The 14,174-nt window shown below is 46.3% G+C and overlaps 1 protein-coding gene across 6 annotated transcripts in view; it reads left to right on the top strand.

Annotated features, from left to right (window-relative positions):
• Positions 1–14,174, top strand: part of ZBTB44 (zinc finger and BTB domain containing 44) — a 162,711-nt gene that overhangs the window by 71,229 nt on the left and 77,308 nt on the right. For 2 of the 6 annotated variants that reach the window (XR_006276703.1, XM_038380951.2), the window contains exon 6: positions 11,777–11,969. Coding sequence is in view for 1 of the 6 variants with exons in the window: in XM_038380951.2 (XP_038236879.1) it covers positions 11,777–11,955 (179 nt within the window). In the remaining 5 variants the exon portion in view is untranslated. Of the gene's footprint in view, positions 1–430; positions 953–11,776; positions 11,970–14,174 lie in introns of those variants that run through there. The other 4 variants (XR_006276706.1, XR_006276705.1, XR_005290002.2 and 1 more) reach the window with 3 other exon arrangements.

Below are 14,174 nucleotides of genomic sequence, written 5' to 3'. Positions count from 1 at the left end.
GGAGGTCTGTGTAAATGGGGCAGTGGGCAATAATAGGGGATGTTTACTCTGCATCACAGGGGGTGGCTGCAGTTTGTGGTGACTAACCAAGCTAGCTAACTCAGGTGCCAGACAAAGTGAAGCCATGACAGCATGTGCGCCAGCATGGACTGTTCAAGTTCACTCAGGACCCAGGGTGATTACTAGCATGCTGCTGCAGCTTCACTTCTCCAGTCCCCGAACTGGCTCGATTAAAGCTAGCTTGGGTAGGTCTAAGGAAGCTGCAGTCCCATCCCGTGATTGCAGTGGACACATACCCTTGGAGACTTGCACAAATGTGGGGTAATTTCTCCCTGTTGTTTTAATTGGGGTTGGGGGGGAGGGAATGACTTCTGTGCTTTGGCTGGGGCTGGCATGATATGGAGAGTCTGTTCTCAACCACTCTCACTAGGACCAGGAAGCACCAGAAACCTGACTGGGGAGAGTCATTCTTGTGAGCTTGCCAGCCCAGTTTTTCAGACTCGAGCTTTGGATAAGCAGCCCTTGTGTGAACCAACTTTGGATGGTCTGGGAAGCTCACCTAACACTTGGTAGGATCCTTCTCTGAGAATTGAGTCATGTGGAGGGAAGGGAAAATATTTTCACTATGCAGGAGCTTTTCATTCTAGTTGTTGGAGCTGGGGGTCCCGATGGATGTGCATAGAAATATTTTTCCAGACATCGGAAGTGTGGTATCCGGGACTGTGGTTTGTCCCCTTGGAATAACTCACACTATTAATGCTTTTCTACTGTGGATCACAAAGCTCTCTAATGAAGTGGATAAGCATTGCTAACTTTGCCCCAAAGCGGATGGGACACTGAGTCTCAGAGATTGACACGACTTGCCCCACCTGCAAGGAAGTTGATGGCAAAGATGGGGTCTCCTGAGCGCCGATCTTGTGCTCTATCTCCTGGGCCTGGCCATATCTGTCTCATAGATAAGGGCCACATGCAAAGTTTTGATTCAGAGCTGGGCCTGAACATTTGCTATAGCTTGGGGGCGATTGTAGGTCTAAGATTTCACATCGGACCGCACCTCTGATCCGGACATTTCAAAAACCCTTTGGTAGCTGAAATAGAATCATCATAGAATATCAGGGTTGGAAGGGACCTCAGGAGGTCATCTAGTCCAACCCCCTGCTCAAAGCAGGACCAATCCCCAACTAAATCATCCCAGCCAGGGCTTTGTCAAGCCTGACCTTAAAAACCTCAAAGGAAGGAGATTCCACCACCTCCCTAGGTAACCCATTCCAGTGCTTCACCACCCTCCTAGTGAAAAAGTTTTTCCTAATATCCAACCTAAACCTCCCCCACTGCAACTTGAGACCATTACTCCTCGTTCTGTCATCTGCTACCACTGAGAACAGTCTAGATCCATCCTCTTTGGAACCCCCTTTCAGGTAGTTGAAAGCAGCTATCAAATCCCCCCTCATTCTTCTCTTCCGCAGATTAAACAATCCCAGTTCCCTCAGCCTCTCCTCATAAGTCATGTGTTCCAGTCCCCTAATCATTTTTGTTGCCCTCCGCTGGACTCTTTCCAATTTTTTCACATCCTTCCTGTAGTGTGGGGCCCAAAACTGGACACAGTACTCCAGATGAGGTCTCCCCAATGTTGAATAGAGGGGAACAATCATGTCCCTCAATCTGCTGGCAATGCCCCTACTTATACAGCCCAAAATGCCATTGGCCTTGCCAACAAGGGCACACTGTTGACTCATAGCCAGCTTCTCATCCACTGTAACCCCTCGGTCCTTTTCTGCAGAACTGCTGCCTAGCCATTCGGTCCCTAGTCTGTAGCGGTGCATGGGATTCTTCCGTCCTAAGTGCAGGACTCTGCACTTGTCCTTGTTGAACCTCATCAGATTTCTTTTGGCCCAATCCTCTAATTTGTCTAGGTCCCTCTGTATCCGATCCCTACCCTCCAGCGTATCTACCTCTCCTCCCAGGTTAGTGTCATCTGCAAACTTGCTGAGGGTGCAATCCACGCCATCCTCCAGATCATTAATGAAGATATTGAACAAAACCGGCCCCAGGACCGACCCTTGGGGCACTCCGCTTGATATCGGCTGCCAACTAGACATGGAGCCATTGATCACTATCCGTTGAGCCTGATGATCTAGCCAGCTTTATAGACACAGAAATATAGAAATAAACACAGCTTCAGGAGCAAAGAGCCTTGGTTTTTTTTGTGTGTGGGTTAAACCACGCATAGTACAGAGCAGTGAAACTAGTGGAAGACCCCCATAGAGAACTGGCGCTGGGATCTGTCCCTCCCACACGCTCGGCTCGGGAGGAACAACATGCAGCTGCCAAATTTCACCATTAAAATGTTGAGTTCCCTCTCCCCACACCAACCAAATAAAGCTTGATTGAAACGAGCCGTTTTCATCTTCAGTGCTGCGATGTTTTGTTCCGGACTGTGAGTCAATGATTTTTCCAGTCCCTCCCCCATGATAAACAAGTGCAGGCTGAATGTGGCCCAAAGGAAAATGTGATTCCCTGCCACATGCCTCCCCACTACCAATAATAACCATATGGCCGCTCCCAGACCCCCTCTTTCCAACCAGCAGAAGCACAAGCAAACATTAGCCCTGGCACATACATAACAGGGGCTTAACTCAGCGTTGCCTGCAGCTGGGCTGTGTGCACCCACTAAACACAGTCCCATCCTGCCACAATCACCGAGCCTTGTGCTGTGGTCCTAGTAGCTCTCCCAAGCTAAGCAGGGTTGGGTTGAGGGGGTGCTTGAATGGGAGATCTATGAAAAAGGAGCAGTGCCGCTGGGGTGACTCCGAGATGCGTTTTTGTTGCATGCTGCCGTATGCAACCAGGCAACCATATGCAATTCTGTATGCCTGCAGCAAGTAATTTATTGATGGGCATGTATACAGGGGATTTTTAGGACTAACTTCTCCCACCAGACCTAGAGCAGTGGTTTTCAACCTGTGGTCCACAGACCCCTGGGGGGGTCTGCAGACTATGTCTAAGATTTCCAAAGGGGTCCACACCTTCATTCAAAACTTTTTAGGGGTCCACAAATGAAAAAAGGTTGAAAACCAGTGACCTATAGAGACAATCAAGTATGTGTAGCATTATGGCCCCCTCCAGCCAGAAAGCCAAAAGGCAAAGAATCCATCAGTCAAGCCCTGTATCTAAAGTCCCCGTCTGCCCACATTTTGCAAATGCTCACAGGCCACCCATTGCAGCCCCACAGAGGGTGGGGTCAAGGCCCATTAAGCTACTATGTCCTAAAGTGGCCCTTTAGTTGCAGTGACATCTGCCTCCTTCGTAGGCTGAGCTGCCTAGATGCTATCTGCAGGTTGAAGTTTTATGTATCTCATCCTCAGGAGTTCGGAACAGTCCAAGAATTGTTTGCCTGGTTTTTTTTTTGGAGGGGCGGGAAGAGGGGCTGATACAGAAGCCATCATCCCCATATGGGTGCAGAACCACAACTCCAGCAACCTGAGCACCCCAAGCAGGTCAAACATCGCCCGTCTGAGACGCTCCTGACATGCTGGGCAGAAGCCTCCACCTCCCACGAGTGCAAGACGATATCATGTTCATCACCCCACCCATTCGTCAACCACTGTTGAGTGACTCTGGCTATGTTTGAGAGTGGCACCTTCAGTAGGAGGGTTCTCTAAGCGACAACAACAAAAGATATGCCTCACTTCCTCCTCGGTGCACTGTTCATTAATTCTACCGTGTGTCCTTGAGTGTGTCTACTGATTGGACCAGAGAGGATGGAAATTCCTCAAGGGAATCCTCATAAGTAATTCCTTCAGTCATAGTCCTTTCTCTGCCCATCCTCTATTGCACACTCCTCCCCTGGAAGAGAGGCACTGCCTTAGATCCTTGTATCTTTTATTCCCATTTTTCTACCCTAATTTCTTCCCTATTTCAGCTGCCTCTTTCTGAAAAAGAGCCAGTGGACTGGAGCCTTATCTTCAGAGCTTGAATGACAGGTTCTTTGCTTCCTGATAGGTTGAAGCCATAACGCTGCACGTCCTTGACTGTCCCTAGTGGTAGGATGAGAAAAGAGCAGAGGAATTACCACCCTGGCCTGTTGTCTTCCCTTTCGTAATCATCCACAGAAAAGGGCAGGCAGGTCAATGTTGTGCTTGGGTAGGTGGGTCATCATTAGCAATAGGTGGGAGGGAGGAAATCTCCAGACCAGACAGCACAGCTGGTAAACAAACATGGAGTGCAGGGATGAGCATGTTAGTCGGGCGTTTGGTAAGTGCATCAGTGTTCTGACTGCTAAGGAGCGACGGGAGAGCTGGAGAATGGCCCACTGTGGTATTGTTCTACTCTGGTAGCTTTAGTTGCTGCCAAGCCAGGTTTAGCCTCAGTCAGAGAACAGTGAAGACACAAACAGAGGCATAACAAAGATTTGGGGAAACCCCAACTTTCAGTTAACTGTAGTTACACTTTGCCTTTCTATAGAACTTTCTGTTCCTCCCTCTAGTTCAGGCATTTCCGTAACTGGCCCTAACCCTAGTGCCTGGCACTGGTGTCAGAGAGTCCAAAAGTGTTTCAAAAATACTAAGGAATTAGGCTGGGATATCAAAGGAAGCTCAGGAAGTTAAATGCCCAACTTCCATAGAAATTCAGGGGGGATTTTCAAAAGTGCCATGGGGAGTTAGGTGTCCATTTGCCCTGGACTCCTGCATGGGACTTGTGCTCCTAAAATCCCTTAAGTGCTTTCCAAACTCTTCCCCTCAGTGGGAGTTACAGGTGGGTTTTTCAATAGTGCCTACGTGACATAGTTGCCCTGAAAGTCAATGAGGGTTGTGCTCCTAAATCACATTTAACTCCCACTGAATTTTAATGGATTTTGGGAGCAAATTCCCATAGTTTCCTTTGGGCAATCCCAGCTTTGAGTCCCTTGCCTTGCCAACGCAGGTCAGCATTAGCCCAGCTTTTCAAAATATTTCAGCTTTCAAAAATGTTTTTATGGACTTGTAAATACTATAAATACTTTGTTTCTTTCCCCTTACAGGAGAAGGCTGGCAAGAAGCCTTTGGGCCAGGAGTGACAAGTTTTTTTTAGTACAGAGGCTGTTTTATCTCTGTTTTGCAGATAGGGAAACTGAGACAGATTAATGACTCGCCTGTGTCAGCTGCCTTCTGCCCCCTCTCCCTACCCGTGCTTAGGTACATATCTGGCCCCCCATTACTGAGCCCTTCACACTCTTTAACAGTACACCTGTGACTTCGGGCAGAGCTATTATCCCCATTTTACAGATGGGGAATTGAAGTCCAGCGCTGCTAAGTGACTTGCCCAAGGTCCCAGAGGAGGTTTGTGGTGGAGCAGGACATTGAATCCAGCTCTCCAAAATCCTGGGCTGGTGCTTCCTCTCTTTCAGCCCTGTACTTTGCTTGCCCTACATACGATTTCTACCTGGATGGCATCCCTTTTCAATTTTTGATACCACAGAGTCTCTGAAGCTTTCTACTGACATTTGACCTCTCAGTATTTTGTATTTTAATTGGCTGGCCAAACTTCCTCAATTTGGAGTTATCGAGGCAACAGGAAGAGAAATTTTTTTAAGCGTTAAAATCTTAGCAGGGTGGCATTTATTAAAAACCGAAGAGAATAAATAGCTTGTGGAAGCTTTACTCAGACATCGGTCCGTCGGCAGAGGCCTGTTTGTGTTTTAGAATCCTTGTCCTCTCCCTAGATGAAAGCCCTACAGAAGGATTTTGTTTTTCAGACAGAAGGCAAGCCAAGTTGGTGATTTCATCCCAAGGCAGGCTGTGTCAAGCTGGTCCTATTCAAGCACGCAGGAAATCAACCTTTGGAGCTCGTTCAGAAAAGAAGAGGGAGGGAGTGGGATTCTTAAACTGAACTCCAGCAAGCAGGAAAGATGCCTTCTGTCATCAGGGTGCTCCAGGGGATGGTTCCTCACCCTTTGAAGGATTAACTGGCAACATTTCAAATAACATTTCTTAATCCCCAGCTATTCCAAAGAGCAATTTGATCTCTGTCCTTCTGGAGCCGTGGGAGGGGCATGCATTGCATCACTCTGATAAGGGGTCAGGTGGCGACCATAGGCGGAGGCAGATTTTTCCCAAGCTGCTGTAAATCCAGTGCATGTTTTTCTGGTTAGAACAAATGTTGCCTAATTAAAACAGATGCTTTCTGGGCTTTAATGGGGCTTAGTGAAGGGAAGGGGGAGAGCGCAAGCTATGGGCAAAGGAGAGGAATGGGGAGGCTAGTTGGCAGCTGTAGAAATGAGATGGAGGAGTGATTTAATTTCCAGCAAAATAGTTCTGTGTGAGCTGTGTGAACATTCTTCACTGACGTACTTCAAGAGCAGCTAGAGAACATGGACTGCAACCGTACAGGCTTCAGAGGTTAGAGCACTTGAGGACAACTCAGGAGATCTTTATTCTTTTCCTGGCTTTGCCACAGATATTTTCCATGACTGTGGGCCAGTCACTGAATCTCTCTGTGCTTCTGCACCTCAGCTGTAAAATTAGGTTGATATTCCTTCCTCACGGGTGTTGTGAGAAAAGATTTTGCTAATGTTGGTGAAGTTCCTGGATGCTTGGTGATGGGAGCTCTAAGTGTCTAGATACCTTTATCGTGCTGCTGCCCCTTGCCCCGGAAAGGCCACCTGTAGCGATGAGAAGTGAGTTAAGTTTCCATGGACCATTCTGTTGCCAATCTCTATCTCTCTGCAGCAACAGCCAATTAATATTGGTTGTAATGTGGGCATCAACAACTGGATTCGGAACCTCTTCTCTGTTAGACCACCAGACAGTCCACAGCTGACTGTCAGCCAGAGTGGTCCTGCCAAGATTTGAAGTGGCAACTAGGAAGTCACAGGCTCCATAGCTCAACCCTTATCCCATGGACATACCCAAGTCCCATCACAGAATGAAGATCTGTTGGGCAGAGTTTTGGTTACTTTCTGATTTCTCCTGTTAAGCCCCATTGCCTGTTGCAGTCTGATGGCACTGTACCTCTAGATCATTGTTTTGCAAAGTTGGCTAGCAACCAAAGGTAACCATAATTGAAGAGTGATGTGGTGCCTTATGAAAAATGAGGGGGGGGCTCAGATTCATTTTCAGTGGGCAGTTGTCCAGATCACAAGTCACAATGGCAGTCTTGGCAGAGAGGCCAAACACAGAACTTGCCTCTCTCATCATGTAGGTGCAGGATGAAGAACATTGGCTGGATGTAATAACAATAGGATGATGGACCAAACTATGTTGGGGAGTCATGGAAGTTCCTTCCCTGGAGGTTTTCAACAGGAGGCTGGATAACCATCTGTTTTGGATGGTTTAGAGACAACAAATCCTGCATCTTCCCAGAAGGTTAGACTAGCTGACCCTTGTGGTCCTTTCTAACACTATGGTTCTTTGATTTTATGGTGTATTGCCTAGCCACTGCCCATTTGCCAATAGACAGCACATATGATGCCAGGGCTGTAAATTGGACACCTACCGGGCTCTGTAGCCTCACCTTATTTAAGGGGGCAGGAATTCTGTTGTTGTGGTGGGCTCCACTTGCCAACCAGGGATCAATTTAAATAGGCTGTGCCCACCACCTCAGGATTTATATAGGCTGACACTGACCACCGGCTCTAACTTCACTTCAAGTATGTGTGTAAAGGGGCCAGTCACTGGATGTAATGGAGCCTGGATATCCAGAATGTGCTACGCTGCACGGATCCCTTTCACTGTATGAGCTTGTTCACCCACAGAAGTTGTACTGGTTTAAGCTAAACCAGCGTGCATGCTTGTGTGGATGCACACAAATCAGTTTTAAATGGGCTATATAAGTTTAGCTTTCACCTTTAAATTTATCACTGCAAGCTAAACCTCTATGAGTCAAACTGATTTGTGTGTATTCCCAAAAGGGTTTTGCACCAGTTTCGCTGAATCAGTTTAAAATCACGCCTTTAGTTACTTATTCAATTATGGTCATACAGTGTTGTGTATAGACCAGGCCACACCTGCCCTGTATCAGAACATTATCCAAATCAGCATTTTCCAGTGCTCCCCATGACGCTGCCCCAGAAGCACACAAAGGTGGCTGTCAAAATCGCCACTATGACAGGGGTGTTCACTTTGTTGGCCATATCACCAGGGAGATCAAAGATCAAATAGGCCTGGGTGCTGGAGTTGCTCACCCATGCTTAACCGTGGCCTGAAAGGAGAAGCAGTTGGGGGGGTAGTTTGATCTGCTGCTGGCCGTGCTGTCCCAATTCTGTATTTGTACAGCGCCTAGCACAATCAGGTCCTGCTCTATGACTGGGGACTGTAGGAGGTACAATAATACAAGTAATAATAATAGAAGATATTAGCCATCAGGGATGTCACTCTTAACAACCTGCACTGGCGTACTATATTTAAACAAAAGTTAATCACAAGTTTATCAATGTGAAAACCTTGCTGGGATTACATGTTTCCAACTGAACTCTGCATGAGTTCCTTGCAGGGCGAGCAGAGTTTGCTGGGGGTTTTCACCATAGAAAATCAAATCTACCCCTTTGTAGGTCTCCTACAACACAGAAGGACTTCAAGGAATGCAAACCCTCCTTTCGAGCAGTTGCTTTTATGGACTTTAAAAAAAAAACAAAAACACCAAGTCTTTCTGTTGTGAATAATGCAGACAAAATGTTTGCAACTTGGCCCGGAGGATGGGAAAAACGCAGGGACCGAAAGCCAAGGCAGTATCTCAATGTCGACACTTGTTAGACAATTTTTATTTAGTGGCTGGTGCTGGAATCTGCCCACGCAAGCTGGGGGCTGAGGAAATAGAATGTGAGCACATCTGCTTGAGGAGCTGCTGTCTGACTTGGGGAGCATCTTGTGGTAATTAGGGGTATTTGCACCTTTAATTTAATTGACCAGAGGGGTTTTTGCCTCTCTTTTGGAGTTTTTATTTTCATAAAGCCAAGATATCCCAAAACACTAATAATCCTCAGCCTTTACCTCATGTCCTTTATCCCAGGGAGCTCAAAGCACCTTGCGAAGGTGCAGTAAGTAGTGTTGTTACCATGGAAACACTGAAGCCTGTAGTTCGTGTCAGAGCCAGAACACAGGGCCTGCAATTCCCAACTCCCAAGCTCCAACCACTACTTTATACTCCCCTTTCCATGGCAGCATAGGAACGGTAGTTTCCTTTGTCAGTAACATGCATTCCCTTGCTATTGTTGTGGCGATTGTAATCCAGCTTCTCCTCCTGCCTGACCACAGGCCTGTGTGTCTGATGCCACCGTGTGCGATCATGGACCCTGCAAGGTCAAATTCAGCTTTGTAGGATTTTGCCACACTATAGGGGGACCCCCATCCATCCATCCACCTCTTATTTGGTGCCTTCTATCCTATGACCTAGAAGCGAGGAAAAGGTGTGAAGAAAATATTGGAATCAGTGCACTGGGGGAAAATAATAATACTCCACTCTCTGTAATGCATTTCCTCTGTGGATCTCAAAAGCACTTTGCAAAGGAGAGCAGGATCATTGCCCCCATTTTACAGTGGGGGAAAATGAGGCACAGAGTGGTACAGTGGCTTGTCCAAGATCACACCAAGAGCCATGAGAAGAGAAGCTGTTTCTTGAGTTTGAGTACACATCCAGTACTCTATCTGCTAGAGCTGAGGTTCTGAACCAGCGGGTTATGACCACTGTACTGTTTTCATATTGCTAAATGGGGAAAAAGGCCCCAGTATGGACTAAGGACCTTGCACGTGACTAGATGAAGGAACAAACTAAACAGCTGCAGTATGATAAGCTATCGCACTTCATAAGGTAGAACGCTCCTGATGCTGGAGAACAAACAATTAATTCTTGTTCCTCCCCAGCAATACGTTCCTTGTTCCCTCGATGCTCCCACATCCGTGGCTCCCCTTCCCCTTTTGACTCCCTGCCGTACCTCCCTCTTCCTCTGGCTCCCCATATGTTCCCCCCCCCCAACTACCAACAAGTTCCCTGCCTAGAGAGACCCTATCAGGAGCATGGTCCCCAGCTGGCCTGTGGCTATGGACTTATGTTTAGAGCACCTGTCTGCATAGACCCACACAGCCCACAGCTTTCACTGTATCTCTGCAGCCAAAAGTGCGTGTGTGTGTGGGTGGGTGGGTCTAGGCGAAGAGTCCTGGATGACTCCTAGAGCGATCCTGTGGGACTCTACCCATATGGATGCAGCACAGAGCACCTACCCCACATCTGTTAAGAAAAATGGGCCGTAGAACTGGGTGCTCTGGGAGCAGGTGCCTAAACTTAGGAAAGTCCAGGCTGTCATGCTGGTTTCTTTTTGGCCCCTCTCTTCTTCTGAATGGACAGCCACTGTTCTGCCTGTGGGAGAGCCACTTTGGCCAGGGACTCCCTAGTTTCTCAGGGGTGAAATAGGCTGGGAGGCTGCAGAGCTCTGTGTGACGAGACATAAGTGTGTCCCAGGGGAACTGCTGAGAAGCACTTGGTCGGGGAGGGGCATGTGTCCCAGTGACAACCAGGCCAAGACTGGACGGTGTGACTGAGGGACGATTGGGTGTCTGAGTAGTAACCTTGCCACGGCCCATTCACTGAGGCACAGACGTGTGATTCCTGTGCCATAGAAGGGGTAATGTCCCCTTTGTTCTGTCCTCCCTCCCACCCTGCTCATGCAGGGGCTTGAAATACAGGCAGGTGTTTCTAATCAATTAGACTAATTCAGAGCTGGCTATGTGGGAGAATTCCTAATTTACACAGGTGTTCGCCAGTAAGGCTGGACCCAGTTTAAGGTTTTACAGTTATAAGATTTCCTAGCTGTTGGGGGGATTTATTCTTTGTATTGTATTACAGTAGCATCCCAAATCCATAATGGATACTGGGACCCTGTTGTCCTAGATGCTGTATTGTATGCATAGTAACAGAGTCACTGCTCCAAACAGCTTAGAATCTAAATACACAAGACAGACCCTGGGTGGGAATAACATACCTAAGGTCACATAGCAGTACCAGGGACAGAACCCAGCTAACCTGACTCCTGGTTTAATGCTCTATCCACTGGGTTACACTGCCTTCAATGCCACAACTTCTCTTGCTAATTTTAATGAGAGTGGATGAGTCAATCTCCTGCCCTACTTTGAAAAAAAAAATTTGCATAATAAATAAGAAAACAAAAAGTAGAATATGGAAGTTTAGACAAACAAATACGGAATGAAATGTTTTAATGAACATAAAACACCTAATGAAATGCAAATAGGTTTTGGGGTGGAGCGCAGGTTTTTTGTTGTATTTGCATCCCAGACATTGAGCTACTGCGGGAGACCCAGAAAGCCAAACTGACCAGCCTACTGTAATAGTCCCATCTAAAGGAGAAATGCAAAAGATAAAGGAACATGCAATCTGGCTGCATGGGAAAATGCAAACGAAACTGGTTTGGGTTTTTTTGCTGGCTATTCATTTAAGTTAAACAATCCAGCAATTTCCCTACATTCAGCCAAAGCCTGGAGTGCAAGGAAGAACTGGAGAAAAATGCAAAGAAAGGAGAGGTAAAAAATGAGCCTTTATATTTAAAAAAAAAAAAAAGAGAAAACCTTGTAAAGAGGAAATAAATCTTTAAAAAACCTGAGTCCCTCCTGACCCAAATGGGTGAAAGGTGACAATGCAGATAGAAGCCTATGCCTTAACTTTCTCCATTCCTTCCTTACATTTAGAACTGTGCTGAATCCCATGGGACTGGTTCTGGTTACCTGATTGGCTGCGCATATCTCCTGTGGTCAAATGGGCTAGTAGAAGCCATAATGACTTTCTTTTTCAGAGACAGAAGCAGCAGCTGGGTGTTCTGGTGCAGTATGGAGAAAGAGTTGTTTAATGTCTCCTCATCCTGAAGACAGCCCAAGATTTTACTGGAGCAGCGACCTCGCCTGGCAGCCCCCCACAAAATCATTAGCTGGGAGAGAGCAAGGATTCCAGGTTATGGGACTATTCAGCCAATGAGAAGACAATAAAAGGTAGGATTAAAGTTAAAGGCCAAAATGTACCTGAATCTTTTGAGGTGCCTCGGTTTCGCTGGAGTTTGTTTAGGGTGTGGGGCTGGTTGACTCTGTGCTTTTATGTACAATAGGGTTTTATTAGTTTAAAATCTGCATATGGGTGCTGCCACACTTCTGGCTTGAAGTGGTTTCCATTATACAGGGTTTACAGTTTGGTTCGATGGCTCTCAGTACCCCCACTATACAGATTGTTGCAGCTCTCTTGCATCTACATTTTTAAAATTTTGTTGCCCTTGTAGTCATAGTGTATCGATTATAAGGATCAGTAATGCTGCTGGAGATACTGGCTGGCTTGTCTGACACACCATGAACAACAGCAAGATGTGATTTCAAACTTGGTTCACTTATTCTGGATGCCTGAAATTCTGCCTGAAAGGTGTACATTTTGTGAACCCCCATTGTGTATGTGTACTTCCCATATTAATCCGTGTAGGCTTTTTGTACGTGTTGTTCTATATCTCTACATGCCAAAAATGCTCAAATGGCAGCCACAGGTCTTCTGTGTGACATTTGGAATGGGCAAAATCATGAGCTAGAAGAGGAGAATTTTGCAAGCTGATCTGGGGCTGGGGAGGAATCATAGAATAGAATAGAATAGAATAGAATAGAAATCAGGGCTGGAAGGGACCTCAGGAGGTCATCTAGTCCAGACCCCTGCTTAAAGCAGGACCAATCCCCAATTTTTGCCACAGATCCCTAAATGGCCCCATCAGGGATTGAACTCGCAACCCTGAGTTTAATAGGCCAATGCTCAAACCACTGAGGAGGGAGAGGGGATTTGTGGAAAGGGTGACAAAGTTTAGAATTTGATGAAAAAGCACTTTGAAGGCTCAGGGGGTCATGCAAAACAAATGGATCAAAATGTACCTGCAAAGTGTTGTAGAAGGGTCATTGCTAATTTAGACTAGTCCTAGAGGGGATTAGTGGACATTGCTAATAACTAAGATTCTTTTCTGTCTTCAGTTGCATAAGGGAATAGTAGCTGTCATGGGTATAGGGCCAGGTGCCCCTCTGTGATCAGTGGTGTACAGTGACAAAACAGGCTTCTGAAACCAATACACTGTTTATTTTAACAGTAGGAACAAAGCATTTAGAGAAAAAGGCAGACCTAACTTCTTCAGACACTCCCAGCAGGTGTGTGTCTCAATCTGGTTCCCTCAAACAACTCCCTGCTCTCTTGAGAGAGAGACGGACTCTTTTTAGGTTGCTATAGTTTTTTAGTTCTTCGGGGTCCCAGGCTTTTCCCTGTCCTAGTATTGTCTCTTAATAATCCTCAAGGGTTTGCAGAAAAGTGGCTTATCTGTAACCATTTTTCTTTGTTTTTGCTTGACAAGGGAATGGGTTAACTATGGGCCTGATTTTGTGCTGAATTTAACTCCTGTTGTCACTACTTTCCATTGATTTCAACCGGAATTGGACAATGGGCTAACAGGGGTGCTGAAAATCTACATCTCCCACTGAAATTAATGGGAGCTGCCTGGTACTCAGTGCACTTGTAAAATCAGGCCCTAGATCGCGAAGGTATTTTTGAAGTACCCACTATTATAGTATCTAAACACATGATGCAGGATGAAAAGAATCCCTCCTTGTTTGTAAACAAATGGGCTAGTAAGGCCATATCACCATACAAAAGTTGTACTGCTTTAACTACAATTGAAGCGGTACAAGCCTCCTTTTGTGTGTGCAGATAAGGGCCATTTCTAGGGGTGGGTGAGAGGACAGCTGCCCTGGGCTCCAACTTCCAGGGGACACTGAACTGCTTATTCCTGTAGAGGAAGGGGAATAACCTATGCTGGTATTTATGTGTGCAGTAGGGGTTGTACCAGTATAACTATCAGTACCACTAACTGACTTAGTTATATACCAGTACAATAGTTGTGTAGACCAGGCCTGACTGTCCCTGTTGCACAGGTGGGAAAGGGTCAGTCAGATTTTTGGGAAAGCCACATGCAGAATGGTGATTAAAAGGGACGGCAAATTGTCAGAGAATCTCTGTTGAGAAGGACGAAATATCTCAAGGAAAATGTGACGCAATTTCCAGCCAAACGTAGTACATTTTACAAATGCTTTAACCATTAATATCAAAATCTGCAGCCCATTATAGGACTTTGGCAACACATTTCACTTCATACTCAAATAATTGGGAGACTGCCCAAGTGTATT

This window comes from Dermochelys coriacea, chromosome 22 (assembly GCF_009764565.3).
Source record: "Dermochelys coriacea isolate rDerCor1 chromosome 22, rDerCor1.pri.v4, whole genome shotgun sequence".
Taxonomy (NCBI): Eukaryota; Metazoa; Chordata; order Testudines; family Dermochelyidae; genus Dermochelys; species Dermochelys coriacea.
Note: the sequence above shows the minus strand (reverse complement) of the source record. Positions and strands in the feature narration are given on the sequence as shown.